The 17,481-nt window shown below is 37.4% G+C and overlaps 2 protein-coding genes across 7 annotated transcripts; one reads left to right on the forward strand and one right to left on the reverse strand.

Moving 5' to 3' along the window:
* Positions 1-20: 20 nt before the first annotated feature.
* On the forward strand, positions 21-3,374 carry LOC18446257 (pentatricopeptide repeat-containing protein At2g13420, mitochondrial). The gene has a single exon (XM_006856378.4). It carries the CDS (start codon positions 886-888, stop codon positions 2,590-2,592), a length of 1,707 nt encoding a protein of 568 aa, XP_006856440.4. The 5' UTR covers positions 21-885; the 3' UTR covers positions 2,593-3,374.
* Positions 3,375-4,465: 1,091 nt separating this feature from the next.
* On the reverse strand, positions 4,466-16,306 carry ABCB27 (transporter associated with antigen processing protein 2). Of its 6 annotated transcripts, none has more exons than XR_016041841.1 (17): positions 16,085-16,306; positions 15,210-15,284; positions 14,804-14,839; positions 14,601-14,675; positions 14,355-14,479; positions 14,130-14,229; positions 13,868-14,039; positions 13,126-13,244; positions 8,628-8,738; positions 8,147-8,291; positions 7,464-7,596; positions 7,218-7,293; positions 6,763-6,828; positions 6,523-6,630; positions 5,885-5,997; positions 5,602-5,799; positions 4,466-4,861 (listed from the first exon to the last, which is right to left on the reverse strand). XR_016041841.1 is itself a non-coding variant. In XM_006856377.4 (17 exons), the coding sequence occupies exons 1-17, from the start codon at positions 16,145-16,147 to the stop codon at positions 4,658-4,660; spliced, it is 1,914 nt and encodes a 637-aa protein (XP_006856439.1). In that variant the 5' UTR covers positions 16,148-16,306; the 3' UTR covers positions 4,466-4,657. The 6 variants fall into 6 exon arrangements, 4 of the variants coding, with proteins under 4 accessions (XP_006856439.1, XP_020530469.1, XP_088704714.1 ...); XR_002283021.2 differs by having other exon boundaries at positions 7,218-7,332; XM_006856377.4 differs by having other exon boundaries at positions 5,890-5,997.
* Positions 16,307-17,481: the final 1,175 nt, after the last annotated feature.

Raw genomic sequence — 17,481 nt, forward strand, 5'->3', positions numbered from 1 at the left:
CCCTTATGTAAACGTTTTCTTTCTTGTTATTGTTTTTTTGGTAGGTCTTTTTGGGGAAATTTTCATATAGAATACTAATTCTTCATATTATTTCATGGTAGACTTTCTTTCTGTTTTTGTTTCAAGTGATACGACACCTTTTCATCTCTTATTTTCATCTTTTATTGATTTTTGACTATCAAAATTAGCTCTAACAAATATTTTTATATCATTTTTTTTTCACTTATTAAAAATATTTTTGGATTAAAATGATATAAAAATATATATGTAATATTAATTTTGATAGTTAAAAGTCGATAAAAAAAAGAGATAAAAAAAATGAAAGGTAGAATGAAATCTCTATCGATTTCGTTATACCATTTGAAAGAAATACGAGAGGAGGTCCACCGTGAAATAATACGAGGACTCATGGTTTTATACGATTTTCGTTTTGCGTTTCTGGTGGAGCGTGGAGGGTGAGGAGTTTTTTTTGTTTCGGGTGGAGCGTGGAGGGTGAGGGTGAGGCTGAGGGTGAGGGGTTGGGGGGGGGGGTTGAGGGTTGGGGGGGTGTGGAAATCGGGGGGAGTTAGCGTTTATATGCCCAAAAGCTCTCCGTATAAAACCAGCCATGGCATTTCCTTTCCCCTGCACTATCTCTGATATTTTGAGGGCTTTCACCGAGTTCACGATACGGGTTCTCCGATAAATTCCTTCTCATTAAATCCCAAAGGCCAGTTCTGTTTCTCTCTCATCCTCTCTCTCTCTAGAAATTCCACCTTCAGGAGTCCCAATCCGTTCCGGGTTTTCTCACTCCTCCCTCCTCTCAAAAATTCCCATTCTCATTCTCATTCTCATTTTCATTTTCATTTTCATTCTCATTCTCCCTCTCACTAGAAATAACCGTCTATGAAGTTCTCTTCTCTCTCACTCTTCCTACCCAAAAGGGGACTTTCTTTTCTAACTAGTGCTCCTCCTTTCTCTGCCAATCCTCCCATCAAGCACACCAATTTTTGTTGGATTTCTGAACTTCTCTATTTTAATCCTTTTATGTTGAAAACTCTGCAAATTCCTTCTCAAAGTCGTTCATTTTCCTCAGATTTCAATCCAAAGCATCTCTTTTCTACCACGGAATGCATGGATGAGCAGGAAGAAATCACCCCTAATTCAATCGAAAACTCAAAAGATGCAGACTTGATAACAAGAATCTTGATTGAGCACCACAACCCATATCACACAATGGAAGCTTCTCTGCAACTAAATGGTGTTCATCTCTCTCCCCATTTAGTTAACCAAGTTCTATTGAGATTACGAAACCTTTCGAAAATTGCAATGGGTTTCTTTGTTTGGGCAAAAGAACAAGCACTTTACAAGCATGACTGTAACTCCTATAACACCATGATCAATATTTTAGGCAAAGTTCGACAGTTCGATGTGGCCTGGCAATTGATTATAGAAATGGGTCAGGAAGGAAACATTGAATTATCAGAGAAAACCTTTGGAATTTTGATCAGAAGGTACATTGCCGCAGGTTTCACTCGCCAGGCCATTCGGACCTTTGATGATATGGAAAGTCTTCTAGAGAAAGAAACCAGTTCTAGTGATTTTAACATGCTCTTGGACACACTTTGCAAATATGGGTTTGTTAAAGTAGCGACAGAGATCTTTAACAAGAGAAAATATCAGTATCCACCTGATATAAAGACCTATACAATTTTGATTTATGGGTGGACAAAGTCTAATAAGCCAGCCATGGCTGAAAAACTTTTCTCAGAGATGACTAACAAAGGCTTAGAACCCAATGCAATAACATATAATGTCTTATTGAATGGAATTTGTCGATGGGCTAGACTACAACCTGAATTTAAATTTCACGAGACAGTTGAAAAAGCTGAAAGGTTGATAATGGAGATGAAAACCAGAGGAGTTGAGCCTGACGCAACCAGTTACTCAATTATCCTCCATGTTTATAGTAGAGCACACAAACCTGAGCTCGTGATTTCTAAACTTAGAGAGATGAAGCAAATGGGTATATGCCCAACAATAGCTACTTACACTTCGGTGATCAAGTGTTTGTGCTCGAGTGGAAGAATCGGCATTGCTGAAGAATTACTCGATGAAATGACCAGTAATGGAGTTTCGCCTTCAGCTGCAACTTACAACTGTTTCTTCAAGGAATATGGGGGTCGAAAAGATTCGGAAAATGCATTGAACCTTTATAGAAAGCTCAAGGAACCATCTTCTCTATGCACACCGAGTATTCATACATATAATATACTGGTTGGAATGTTTTGTAAATTGGATCGAATGGACATTGTTTTGGAGCTTTGGAATGATATGAGAGAGAGTGGAACTGGGCCTGATTTGGACTCATACACTTTGCTGGTTCATGGATTATGTGAGAAGAAGAAGTGGAGAGATGCTTGTTGTTACTTTGTGGAAATGATAGAGAAAGGCTTCCTTCCACAAACTGTCACTTTTGAAACTTTGTACCGCGGTTTGATACAGGCTGACATGTTGAGGACATGGAGAAGGTTAAAGAAGAAGCTTGAAGAAGAATCAATCAAGTTCAGTACTGAGCATCAAAGTTACCAATTCGTGCCTTACAAAAGATGATGGGGTGTGTCTTAAATTGGGTTTTTAATGGCTGTGAAATCACTTTGCTCTTTGATTGAAGATGATGGGTGGAGCTTAAATTGGTTTTAATAGCTGTGAAAGCCATGGCCTGAGAGAGATTGCATATCTCCGTTATATGACTCAAATTGAAGATGATGGGGGGAGATTGAATTTGGCCTAATGGCTGGGAAACCATGGACTGCAAGAGGTTAAATATCTCCTTGTTCAAGCAAAGTTTCTCCCAAGTGTCTATAATATGGGCTTTTGAATTGATTGATCTGGGTGTTTAGAGGTGTAAAGAAAATGTTTGTTGCTTCTAATTCGGAGTTCATTTCAAAAATGTGGGTTTGGAGCTTGGTCTAAAGGAAAGAGCAAGTCATAGGCCACACTGATGCAATGCTTTCTGTGCTTCAAGTTCAACTTTATGAAGGGGCTGATACCGTTGCCAGTGAAGCGGTGTTCCAAGAATCAGTCTATATCGACACAATGTTAGTGTCGGATTCCTTAGATGTTAGCCTGATATCTCTTGACCTTTGTTTTATGTTTTTGATTCCTTTGTAATTTTATTTTGATAATAAGTTTTCTGTGAGTGCCAAAAGAAAAAAAAAAAGTGTGATTTTCAACATCAAGCATACAACTATCTTCCAATTTCCATTACTAATATGATCCTTTACAGTAACCTGGTGGCAAGCAATTTCAATAGACTTACTTTGTGAAGTGTTCCTGTAGATATCTATGTGCCTTGTCTACTGATGAACTTTGTAGTGCAATTATACTCAAAATTTAACAGAGGGGCATATGTATGTCCTACTCCGACAGGAGTAGATTTTGACAAAAAGATTTTGTGTTCTAAACATCTTGATCTGACCATCCAAGAAATGAGGTTTTTGTTCCCTACTGGGATGGGGAATTTTTTAAGGTGGTTTAAAGGTGCAATAATTTTATTTCTTATATTTTTCACAAATTGTGGAGATCCCCCAAAATTAGAGGCCCATAAAATCCCCTTAAGTAGGTTTATCCCGAGGTAGTAAATGTAAATTTTGCTCACCCAGGGACATGAAATACTTTTACCTGACCACATGTACATGTAAGTTGCACTTGTTCTGTGCACAGATGGCATGCTAGCTTGGTCAAATGGACAGTTTAGATTTCAGTTTTTCTAAACATATGCTCCATCAATCAGAAATGAGATGGCATGTTTGTGTGTGGATGAATCCTATTGCAGACATTTTAAGGGTTATGTTTTTGTTGAAGCGACTTTCTTAAATATGAAATGAGAAGCCATGTTTGTTTGTAGATGATCTTTCAGTCCTCAAATCTTGTAATTATAAGTCATATGAAATTGGGGTTTTCTAGTGTTTTGGACTCTCTCTCTCTCTCCATGTCATCAAATTTCTTATTCCAATAGTATTTTTATGCAATAAGGTTTTAATTTGTTCATTATTTTTTAGGAGATTAAAGTTTTTTGGGGTTATACTGGGTTTTTCATCATTAGCGGTCTTTATATTTTATTTTTAGTCATAGAAAATTAAGGATTAGAATTGAACATTTACTTTTTAAAATATGAAGGATTAGAGTTTGATTAGGATTTCTTAGGAAATAAGTTCGGTCTTCAATTTTTTTTCTTCTATAAATAATAACTATTTGACTGGAAAAAATAAAGAAGAGAAGAAGAGTTTATTTCAACCTTGAGTATAGATTTGTTTTGTTTTTTGCTTTTTTTTTAAGTGTAGCCCCCGACAGACCCTGAGAGGGTCTAAAAACCACTATCGACTCCACTTCCCTGAATCATATTTCTAATAGTTAATTTTTCTAGAGATTGTCCAGAGAGAGTCTAAAAAGCACTATCGACTCCAACAAATACTACCAGCTCTGGCATAAATGCAGTTTTTCCATAAAAAATATCCTAACATAAACGAAATTCTTAACGTGCTTAGAGATCAATTCAATCTTTGAATTAATTCTCTAGTGCAATTTTTCAGTAAATGGAGAAAATATAATTGCCACGATGCAAAAGCCTTCCTGGCCCCAAGAATGCGAGATACAAAATAAAGATAGCAAAAGGCTAAAAATCAGCTTTGGGCCCCTGTAATTGCCTACGCACTAGTGCTGTATAGATCCCACCATGATCAAGTAGGTCTTGGTGGGACCCACTCTCCGCAATCTGCCCGTCTGATATAACAGCCACCGTATCTGCACTCTGCACTGTCGAGAGACGATGGGCTATGACCAACACCGTCCTACCCTTCATTAGAGAGTCCATGGCATCCTACCACATTCATAAATGCACAATCAGCATCCAAAATGATACACGAACAATAACAACACACCATACAATAGACACTTGAATATATTGACACATATACACATGTACATTGATAAACATGCACATAAGCATATACATGACATACATATCTACATGCATAATATGAATGTGTGCATGCATGAGCGTGATGGTGAAACTATCCCTACAATACACTACATATGTAGGATTAGTGTTTGGGCTTGGTTAAGGTTTCTCCACAAGATAAATCAAATATATACACAGGTTTTACAAATTTTTCACAAATATTAGAGATGCTTTGGGGAACAGAATAATCTTCATCTTTCAAATTTGTTGATGGTAGATATTTGAAACCAGTGGTATCCGGCAACGGGAAAGTATAATTACCACAAAAAAAAAAAGGAGAAAAAAAAAAGTATACTTTAACCAAATAGACTATAAAAACCTTAGTCAATTGAGGTCAGCACCATCCAATCCAATGATGGACGGTGATAGATGACATGCGGGACCCACCAGGGTGATGGTGGAGATGGGAACCACAATAAGGGTCTTGACCGATTCATTTGGACCCCCCTTCCCCTTAATCACCTTTCATCGTTTCATCAGGCAGTGATGACCACAACAGACTGTGATCTCATATTCCAGCAGATAATGGTATACTTCCCTATGCTATCTTCCACATATGTTACACAAATGAAATTCTTGAGAACCCATATTTTCCTCACCTGAACCAGGTATTCACTCTCAGCATCCAGAGCACTTGTAGCTTCATCCAGGAGTAGCACTTTTGGGTTCATCATCAATGCCCTTGCAATTGCAATCCTCTGTTTCTGACCTCCGGAAAGCCTCAAACCACGTTCCCCCACATGAGTCATGTATTTTTCAGGAAATTTTGATACAAATTCATGCGCATTTGCCATTTTCTGTGATTCCCAAGGTTTAGAGAGAGATTTAGGGAGACAAGAATACCAATGAGAGAGAATCAAATGAAAGTGAAGGAGTTCGAACCTTACAGCTGCATTTTCTATATCACTGCTGCTAGCCTTTCCGCTCAATCCATATGCAATGTTTTCTTCCACGGAGCAGTTAAATAGCACAGGTTCTTGGCTCACTATACTAACCTGTGATTCAAAAATGAAAGTCAAAATAGAAATAAATTATGAAATCCTTGTTTCTGAAGAGAAACAAAAACGAGTAGACTGTTGGAATATTTATATAAGATATTTGAGAAACAAACAGGTGGTACTTTGCAAAAGAACTTCAAGTTAGAAGACCTGATCTGTGGATATTACCAACAAAACTAGGAAAATCTTGCAAAATAGTTGTAATTTAGGACTGCTTAAATTGTACCACAAGAAATTTCCAAACAAACGTCATTGGTAAAGGGAGAAGAAAATGGCACATAAGAGCATCTTCAAGATATAGGACCACATGCGCATCCATACACGAGTGCAGTATTAATATTGTAAGAGCAAGCTCCTTCTGTTGGTCATTATCAATATGATGCATGTTAAATACATGGGTTCAATAGATGCAGAAAACAAATAATATGGCATTAATCATCATAGAAAGAGAGGTTATCTCAATCAGTTGGTTGAAATTGAATATTTTGCATGCGAGTAAATACTAAGCACCAAAAGAGTCACCTGTTTGTGCAGATATTGATGTGAGATTTCCACCAATGGGAACCCATTAAGCAGGATCTTTCCCTTGAGAGGGTCATAAAATCTTTCAATTAAGTTTGCAATTGTTGTCTACAATACATGTTAAAAAAGATTAGTTAGTTACTTGTTCATCACAAATTATCTGGGCTAGCAAAAAAACAGAAAAAAAATATCAATAAAAGAACACGAAAATAAGTGGAGCTAGATAGGAAAAAGGATTACTTTTCCACCACCACTAGGACCAACAAGAGCAACCTTAGAACCTGGTGTCAATTTAAGCGAAACTCCCTGCAATTTTGCAAGACATGTTAGTCATTTACTCTTAGATGCCAAAGGACTATCTCTCTGTCTGCGTGTGTGTATGTGATCTCAAATGCTAAAAGATCTCCCAATGCTACAAGAAGTTATAGTTATCGGACTTCTTATTAAGCTCGAATAGAAGAAGTCAACAATGAATTTCATATGGAGCGCAATTACTCTAGGATTCAATCATTCGTTTTCCTCAAAAAGACGGAAAACATGAGAATATCTTTTTCTTAGTGATCCCCATTATTAGAATGAAGAGGAAGTCAGCTATGCATGGTGCCATTGCATCATAGAACGTCAGAAACTACTCCAAGCATGATCTGAAAATATCATCTCATTTATAAGGCTCCAAAAGAACTGTATATACTTACCCGGAGAACCATATGGTTAGGACGAGAAGGATATGCAAACCAAACATCATCAATTTCCACATCACCAACTTGATCACTATCATCACAATCAGCAATTCCATGGTAAATTTGATTCCTTTTGATAAAGCATACAGACCACAGGTGTTACGTGCTACACATCCAATGTTTAGTGATCATATATAGTTTGCCAAGAAGATGAAAGCAAACTATTAAAAAACGGAAAGTTTGGGGATTTCAGCAATTTACCCCAAAGGACACTTATTTCCTGATTTGGGCATAGAGGAAACACGATCTAGAAGCTGGAAAACTCTTCTACTTGCTCCGGCAGCTTTCATGGTGGTTGTATATAGCCCAGATAAGGCAGACACAGAGGACCCAACTGCAACCAAACCATGTCAAAAAATATTACACTAGTTAGGGAAGATTCTAATGACCTATCCCCTAGTGACCCAACGATATAAAGGTAAAGTAGATTGCTACCCAGTGGAATATGTTATACAGTTCTACGAAGGAGCATTCACAATCTAATCCTTAATATTGATGGTGGAGATTGACTGCACCCTGGTGAATGTCTTGTTGCCCCTCTCCCCCCCCCCCCTACAATTAACCTCCACTGTCCATCATTAGAAACGACAGTGGATGCCCATTTCGAGTAATATATGTCATACTCCATTAGATTGTAGTACACTTTTCCACAGAGACTAATATCAAGTCCAGTAATTATCAGAACAGAATGAAACCCCATCACGAACAGATGGCTTAGTAATCTTGAAATCATATTTTTTCATTCATTAAAACAATACTAGGAAAACCAAAGTAACTGCTAATGAATATATTCATATAAATCATGGTAAAAAATATAATTCAAGAAGAGGAAAATATATAATTTAAGTCATATAGGAAGTTCTTCTAAATGGTTTGAGAAGTACCTGTAAGGCTATAAAGTATAAATGAAGTGAGATCACCAGCACTCATGAAGCCTTTGATGGTCAAGTTGGCTCCATAAATCACCACAATGACAACAGATAATGTGGATGCAGCATTAAGCCCTCCAGAGAAAAGGCCCACAACCATCTGCCGCAAGGGAAGATAGCACATATAACTCAAAGAATTCTAAAAGAAGGGGAAAAAATACTACTGTCAAATGGACCATAGCAAACAATACTCCACAAGGAGACATCAACAGTTTATGATGTGGATGGTGATGGGGAGTGTGGGACCCATCCCACTCTGTCTCTAGCACCAATCGTCATTTCATCAAACAGTGATTGCCCAATGAATTAAACCTTTTTCATAGCCCATTGGACTATCACAAACTCTCCATACTCCATTTGTACATAGAATATTCCAGATATTAAGAGGTGAGCAGTGTAAAGATGATGAAAATAGTGAATCATGACAGGTACTCACAGCTTGCTTCAATCCCAGCTTCAAAGTCTCATCGACTTTTTCTCCATAGCGACCAATTTCAAACTCCTCTTGTGCAAAAGATCTAACTGTCCGAACAGCGCCAAAAGATTCCTGATATTTTATGCCATTTGTTATATAAGTGCATGAAGACCCACTGCACATGTTTAAAGTAATCTCTTTAGATAGTTCATTAAATGAATTTTTTTCCATTGAATCAGCTAGGGATAAAAACATGAACTCGAGCCTAGACTGCTAGGGTCCTGAGCCCAAGTCAGCTGATTCGACTTGGGCGAGTCTCAACAAGAACAGGCAGAGTCTTTTCGAAAATAACACAGTAGGTTCCAGAATCCGGTGAGACTGGAGCAAGTCCTGAAGTTTTTTAATAGGAACCAGCACCTTTCAAGGTTCAAATGATTCAGGTGAGTCTGAGCCCTATCACCAAGCAATGTCCAAGAAGACACAGGTGGCCGCTCGGGTGGTCGTGCTGGCATGTACAGCAACTGTGTGGGGGGTTTTGGGCAAGGTGGGGGTGTGATAGGGGGAAGAAAATGTATTATAAATTTTCGATTTTGCATTAAAAAGTAGAAACATAAAATAGAATAATATTTCAATTTTGCATTATAAATTAGAAACAAAGCCAAATATATGTTATAAATTTTCAAATGTTCATTATAAATTAGAAACATAGCCCAAATATATTATCATCATCATCATCCAACCTTTATCCCAATGCTATCGGATCAGCCATATGAATCATGTTCCTCTATTCTTCTCTATCAAGGGCCATACCCTTAGTAAGATAGCCGAAAATATTTTACAATAACTAAAATAGAAAACCCTTAAAAAGAAAAGAACTATTCATGAAGTTTTATCATAAATGTAAAGCCAAACTTTGAAAACAAACGCAAGAAAATGATAAAAAAGCATAATAGAATACAATATTCATAAAAATATGAAACCCTAACTCAAATTGAGTTCTCTAGGGTTTTGGGGGGGCAAAATGCCCCCCAAATGCAATTTTCCCTTCTAAAAGGGGGAGATTGCATTTTTTGCCCTTTTGGTGAGGGCAATTTCTGCCTTACCAAAAGGGCTCTGGAAGCGCTGCGCACCCACCCAAGTGGTGCCCTAGGTGACTAGTCAGCCGCCCGGGTCACCGCCGCCCAGCGTGGTGCGGTGAGGCCTCCCAGCTGCCTGGGCGAGCCTTTTGAACTATGTCACTAGGTTTAAGAACATTGGCATCAACAACTAAGAATGATGCTTCAAATTCTATAATTATGAAAAATAAATGTCAACTGATCACATTTTAATAGTTTAGAGAAAGTAAATGACAATCCAACAGAGAAAACATAGTTACAGTCCAAAGGATGTGATGAAAAGAGAGAGGGACCCGCCATTGGGGTCATGTCCTTTGGTCTCTCTCTCTCTCTCCCTCTCTCTCTCTCTCTCTCTCTCATTTCATTAGATGGTGATGATGACCCTAATGGAATATGAGTATGTCATAACTCAGTATTATAGTATACTTTCGGACTATGCAACTTAGAAATGCATGTATGCCGATCATTTTGTGTTTCAAAGCATTTCAAAATGGGAAATGTTGCAAAACAACTAGAAACTCTGAATATGAAAGTTAAAAAAAACTTCACATGCGGCATTTGTTGTACATTTTGACGATAGTAACAACATTCCGAGGTTCAAATTTATGCTTATCGCAACTTTGACCATGTCCAAGTTCAAATCCCAAGCTTTTCACAATTTTAGGACTATTTTAGAACAAATTTCTGTTCATTTCTTAATGCGCAAGGGAGTCCACGAGCTGATTGGATTCCCCCAAATGTGAAAGGAGTAAGTAGAGCATCCATGTAGCCAATCAAATAATTCCGCAAAAATCTTTCCAAGTCACCATAGGGATTTAGCTTTTCAGAAGGCCCACTTGATCCTGCTCACAGGATTCCCTTTGACCATTAAAGATCCCCATTCTGGATTATAAAACCTCACACTACTGCGCAATGCAATAGCTTCAGCTGTATTAGCACATATTCCGGCGAGTCCAGAACAAGACAACAGAGTTAGACCTGTGTGGTCTCTAAAGTCTAAACCATCCCCTGAACCAGCAGGTCCTGGGTTTTCTATTGAACATCTATCAAAGTTCAACTTGACTGAGCCTGAAGGTGGAGATGCCAGGTGGATGGATGACGGCAGGAGATGGTTTCAGTAGTGTGTGATAACTTTCCAATTCCATAGAAAATTGACTGCTGAGATCCTCAGAAATTCTTTCTAGTGTGCTAGCCCAGGCAATGATATTTGCTTTTATTTTTTTTCTATCAAGGTTTCCACAGTAGAATAAATTTTACAAAAATAATACTGTTATGTCTAACCAAATGCCCCACAGAACAGCCAAAATGGACATAAACCACAAGAAAATATCTTGTCAGGCAAGGGCAGGGCAAACCAACGCTGAGAAAGTTTCTCAACAGAGTCTCAAATAACAGTGTGTCCAAACTTGCCAAATAGGTCACAGTGCAGGAAACGATGCCCAACCGATTCCACATCACATCAGCACAAGGCGCATCTATTTGGTATTATGATACGATACCTAAGTGAACAAGGTAATCTATTGTGACGATCATGAGTAGTGAGCCAACCAAAGAGCCCTTTTCATAGGGGAGCAGGAACAGCCCATGGCTTTCTAGCGATGATTTAGGCAAAGATAGGCCTACTAACACACAATACAAAATATTTAACAGTGAAATCACCTGAGGGGTTGGGTGCCTAGATCATAGAATATTCTCCTTCAATTGTATGAAAGCCTTGCTGATTGTTGCGAAAAATACTGGGAGAGACAGCTCTTCATCTTTTAAATTGTGTTCTTAAGAGTAGGACACCAATCTTACTCCCCTTTCTCTCATAGCCATGTACCTGTGGCCTCTTGTTCCATAACACAAGAGAACAGGATAAGAAATCTGTCTGCAAGCCTGGCCTTACCAACCCAAATGTCTTCCAAAAACATACCTTGTTTCAATGGCCCACCAAAAGCAGGTGTAGCAATTGTAGATAGGCACTATTGGACCTTCTCCTTTACAAAAACCAGAGTTCTGCTCATGTGAGCTATGCCTGGAAGCAATCACCCAATGAGAGTTCAGGCCACATCTGCTAATAAAAACCTAGTTCCACAATTATTCATCCGTTTGGCCATCAGCTAACCTCTGTGGTTATTTACCCAGCAGCAGTAAATTCATCCTTCGAGTCCCAAACCTAGCTTTGATAGGTGAGCAAAACTTGTCCCACTTGACAAGATTTGAATTTGCAATGCCCATCTCATAAAAAAGTCATGTTCTAGGCATTCCATGTTGGCTACATCGCGAGCTGGTAATTTTAAAAGTGTCATATACATATTGGTACATTGCTCAGGGCTGCCATACTGAGGGTAATCCTGCCCCCTAGCAAAAGGTATCTCACCCTTTGGATAACCCCATTCCCTTTCAATAACCACAGTATTAGAGGGTTAGACCCAGACAATTCAATAGCAAGCGGTCAACCTCACAGCTAAACAAGAAGCAAGTCTATATAGGTCTGTCTCTAGGACCCCAACACGAGTAACCTTGTTTCCTGAAAGCTAACAGGAAGACCTGAACAGACTTTGGAACATTTCCAAATTAACAACCAATCAACCTGGGCAATGGTGGTTGGACCGAAGATCTAGTTATCCTGTACACATTGCAAGCGAGAGATATTAGTTCCATTACAAGAGCTAAGCGTGCTTGAAAGTAGCCCCTGAGAATAGACATGAATGAGGCTCCTAGTGAAGGTCTCAGCCGCCAAAGTAGATACGAAAAGAGACAAAGGATCTCCCTGCCCCAAATCTCTGGTGTGGGGAACATAATTAAGAAGAATAAAGACATTTGCCGAAGAAGTACACCCTTGATCAACCACCTCCAATTTTGACCAAAGCCTATCTTTTCCATAACTTCATAAAGGAAGGGCTAATAGGCTTTCTCCATGACAGGATTGAAATCAAGTCCTTGGATTTTGATATATGGAGATAGTCTATGCATTTGAACTTTTGAACTTACTAAAGGTATAGCCCTTGATAGAGAAGAATGGAGGAACAAGCTTCATGTAGATGGCTCCAAATAATTGGGATAAGTCTTGGATGATGATGATGATGATGATGACATTTTTATATGCATAATTAGTATATTTTTCTTTTCTAATATATATGTATGGATGTTTCTTCGTGTTTCTTAATTTATATAAGCCATGTTAGACACCTTAGAAACATGTCCAAAACTGACATTCATTTTTGTTTCTGGGTAACATAGCCTATTAACTAGAATCATTAATTTTTGTCAACTAATCAAATTTTCTTGTTTCAGAACAGCTTAAAATGGAAAAAGAAAAGGTGACAGGTGGAAGTAGAGATGCATAATAATGCATAATTAATTCTCCATGTAGACTATAAATATGAGAACTGTAGAGAGGATAGTAGACAGAGTAAAACCTCTGCAATTGAAGCAGCCACTGCAGCTGCAGCTTGAGTCTTATGAGAAAGCTCGCGAAGATAACGCCCAAACTTGCGTACAGCAACTGAAATGGCTGGTACAACTGCCAATGCCAATACTGTTGTACAACAAAAACAAAAGCGACATCAGAAAATAACTTATTCAATGGAGATGCATGATGGAATAATGTATTTGTTACTGAAAGTATACTGTGCAAAGTGAAAAAAAAAAAAAAAAACTTTCTTGACATAGGTATTCGCAATAACCCATAAACTAATTCTATGTACGGTTTCCGTCCTTACAGATGCTCAGCTTATTGGGTTTTAAATCCATAGAAATTTGTTGCTGCGTTAGTAATTTGTTATACAATCAAAATAATGGATTAGAAGAAAGGACAGAATTTCAAAAACAAAATGAAGAGAAATTCTTATGTGACCCATAAAAACTAAACTGGCATAGAAACTTAAGTCATCCACAAATAAGGAGAACTTCAATTTCAGATAATACTTCTAATCTAGAATACAGAGTAATAGGTTTATATCTCAAGATTATCTTCAATTTTGGGGAGTTAAGCAGTAGGATCTGAACTTGGACATAACATGTTACTCAAGATTATCAAAATATCAATAAATGATTAAGCAAATGTACCATGAAAATTTTAAAAATTGGAAGAATTCTGTAAGAACTAATGAAAAGGAAGAATTTTCATTAAAATTTACCAACAGTAAACTAATTACTCACATGTCAGCTTCCAAGATGTTGAGAACATGAAGCCCAGACCAATAAATGCGGTGGAAAGATTACGCAAGGCCTCAGACAGGTTGGTAGTAGCTGCATTTTTTATAATTTGGGTATCTTCAGATAGCCGACTTAGGAGCTCCCCAGTTCGTGTTACATCAAAGAATGCAATTTCCTGAAAAAGTCCCAGCATTGAAATCACATAAAAGATTAAGAATGTTGAATCAATCATAGGTCTACAAAAGATGGGCATAGATAGACTGACTTGTTGAATAAGATGCCTGAATAAGTTCTTCCTCAAACGAGCGACAACTCTTTCACTAGCTGAAGAAAATAACCATGCACGCAGCGCCGTGCATATTGATCTAGACCAAGATAAAGTGGGAAGGAGTCAGATAATGAACTATGCAGCTAAAATATCATATCACATGTAACGATGACAATTGGCATCTTGGATATCAATTAATAATATTGGCAATGTTGACCATACCCTATAACAACGATTACCACAATATCTAATATAGTATCCCTGATAGCATCTAATGCTTCAATTTGTTGCTCATGTGTTCTCACTTCTCTTGAAACAATGTCAATTATCATACCCCCATATTTTGGCTGCAGTCCAGAAAATTGAACTGCTTTAGTTGAGAGAATTGAATGAGATGAAATAGTAAGAAAGAATCACTTAATTGACATTTGAAGGAATTGAGCAAGTAGGATTGTGCAAAATACCCACAATTAGAATACTTGATGTGGATGCAATAAGTAATGCAACAGTAGCAAGAACCAGCTGCCCGGCATCTGGCTTTGCCTGGAAAGAAAAAACAAAATTAGTATAAATCTATAAAGAGAAAAGATTCTCACTACAATTAATGAAATGAAGCGGTTGTGATACCCAACAAAGAAGGAACTGGAGAAAATTTTTGAGAAGTCACGCACCAATGAGAGAACTCTACAAAACCCAACATTTGCAGCCTGGTTTCAAAGAAATGAAGTGTTAGCTTCACAAACACAAATCCTATTCAATAAACTCCGGCATAACAACAGAAGAAATTGATTCATAGACATTGGCAAGTTGCAGAACAAGAGACTCTTATAGCTCTGAGTATCATGAGAGGTCATAATAAACATAAAACTCTAGAGTCCAAGAGAAAAAATTGACATATCCGAAAAGATGAAAGCATATTTTACTAGAAATGGGAAAAGATAGCTCCTTTAAATTACAACCATGAAAAGTACATCGATATGTACCAAAACAAATGCAATTTCTTGACATTAAAAATTGAAATCATATGAAAAAACTGCTCACAATCTCACAGAAAACCACATTAAACTACATAATCACCTGCACTGCATCACCATGCTCAAGATCACTAACTCGACCATCTGTAGATTGGGCATCACTTCTCTTTGAATCAACCTATACAAAAGTAGCCACATTAGAATTCCTTAACCATTTACTAGTCATCTTGTTGATAAGTAACGATTATATTACAGAAAACAAGTATATGTCCATGTGAAAGGTTATGAGTGTGTGCGCACATTTGTTTTGGGTGGATAAGCTGGGATTCAAGGCATAGGAGTTTGTTGTGGTTCTTATACCAAGTCACCATGAAGAGAGAGAGAGAGAGAGAGAGAGAGAGATGTTCATTAGCTCTGTTAATGGAACCATTTAAAGTTTTAAACCAATATAATCTGAGAGAGATAGGTCTTCATGTTTGTTCATGTAACCATTTAAATCGTTATAATCGAGTTAATAAGTATTTTCAACTATCTTTGTCATATTTTCTGTGTGGGATGATGCACTTCCCCATGAGCTTGCTCCCATTAAATTGCAAACAAATCTTTTGGGTAAATAAATTGCTCATAATTTTAGTTGAATAACCATTCTCTCTTTCTTATTTTACCTCTGTTTTATGGAACAACTTGAATGTACTTTCCTAATAAAACAAGTACAAGAAGCAAAACTAAAAGATGGATGATTCCCATATATAATTCCTCGTAAGAAATAAGCCAACCCCCAAATCATATATCCACAGAGAGAGAAAGAGACCCACTTCTCAGATTCATCAAACTAAAATCACAAAAGATACAGATTTGTATGGAACAAATTTACAGACAAAGAAACAGAAGCACGTCAATGAAAACAAAGCCTATAGCAACAATAAATTCATCAACAAAAGAAAAACCCAACGTTCATTTCAGTTCACAGTAACTGACCTCATCATTCAAAAGTGGAATTCTCTCACTTGCAGTCCCATTACTCCCTGAACCCCTGGCCATTGATTCACAGAAACCCAATTAAGAATCTCTAACGACGTAATGGTTACAGTACAGAAATGGGTTTTGATCAGTTGCCAAATATATGTGGACTTTTGTACATTTTGTAGGAATCAAAGCAAGAGGCACTGAGAAACTCGGTGCTTATGGAAAGGGACACCCACTTTCCAGCAGTGGACCACCTGTTTCTTGTATCTTATAAACTTAGTGCCATGTAGCGTGGGGTATAAATTGAATATACCCCTTTCCAAACGCTTGACCCTCGGTTTCGTTGTCTCTTTCCAACATGGAATAATAGATGTCATTGGTGTTCTCAGTTCCCAAGGTGTTCTCAGTTCCCAAGGTGCTCTATCTCGCTCTAAATATTCTATCATTTGGGTATAACTCCATTAGGAATAGACCCGGACCCACCTCGGGTCCATGGTTCAAATTTTGGACCCAAAGATTAGGTCTAGATACCAAATCTGGACCCAATTACTTTAGGGTCTGTTTTTGGTTCAGCCGGACCCGACCAGACTTAACCTATGTTGAATACGGTGGTTGTCTAAAATCACCCTGCACAAAAAATCTCATATTACGTGGGATTGAGGTTGATATTGATAAGTTTCTTAAAAACACATTTATATTTCTAAAAGATATTTTATGAAAAGTTAAATGTTTTATTTTGGAAGGTTTAAATAGGTTATAACCGACTAGAATGTATATATATATATATATGGGTGCAGTTGGCATACAAATGCATCCGTAGCTGTAGAGGTAAGGTGCACCTTCAAATTTTATCACGATATATAATTTTGACGTAAAATGTTTTTAGGATTATCTCAAAATCTATTTTTATATCTAATCATGAAATTTTAAATTTCAAAAATGGTTAAAATCAAGTAGATCTATAAACATATGAAAATCTTGAAAATGGACGGTGTAGATGGTATGTTGTACAATGCACTATTTTTAAGACGTAAAATCTTTTTATTTTTCATGGCCATACATCTCGATGTCGAGATGATCAATCAAAGGGGTTTTCAACATTAAAACTACCTTTTTCGATGGATTTTAGAAGTGCATCTGTAGTTCTACATTATAAGGTTGCATCCTTATATAAACTTTTTCCTATATATATAGAGCAATGATCCAATGCAACTGTCGTATCATAGTATAATGCAACGACAGTTCTAGAAAACCATGTTTGTGGTATTTGTATGACATCAAATTTTGTACACACTATCTTCATCTCAATAATCAATCCCCCAAATAAAAAAAGTTCAATTTGAACCCTAGATATGGTCAAAATGAGTCACCTCCAAAAATGAATCTAGACCATTTATTTCATGAATTTC

This window comes from Amborella trichopoda, chromosome 10 (assembly GCF_054954075.1).
Source record: "Amborella trichopoda isolate Santa Cruz 75 chromosome 10, AtrichopodaSantaCruz75HAP2 v2.0, whole genome shotgun sequence".
Lineage (NCBI taxonomy): Eukaryota > Viridiplantae > Streptophyta > Magnoliopsida > Amborellales > Amborellaceae > Amborella > Amborella trichopoda.

Bases quoted from the DNA above. Each gene is read 5' to 3' on its own strand.
- ABCB27 (XM_020674810.2), bottom strand. From the start codon at position 16,147: ATGGCCAGGGGTTCAGGGAGTAATGGGACTGCAAGTGAGAGAATTCCA. The intron at 14,040-14,129 runs GTCAGTCTATCT...GGACTTTTTCAG, and splicing joins TCAGGCATCTTATTCAACAA to GAAATTGCATTCTTTGATGT. The intron at 4,862-5,601 runs GTGAGGAAAATA...TGAATGTGGTAG, and splicing joins AGAGTGAATACCTGGTTCAG to GATGCCATGGACTCTCTAAT.
- LOC18446257 (XM_006856378.4), top strand. From the start codon at position 886: ATGAAGTTCTCTTCTCTCTCACTCTTCCTACCCAAAAGGGGACTTTCT.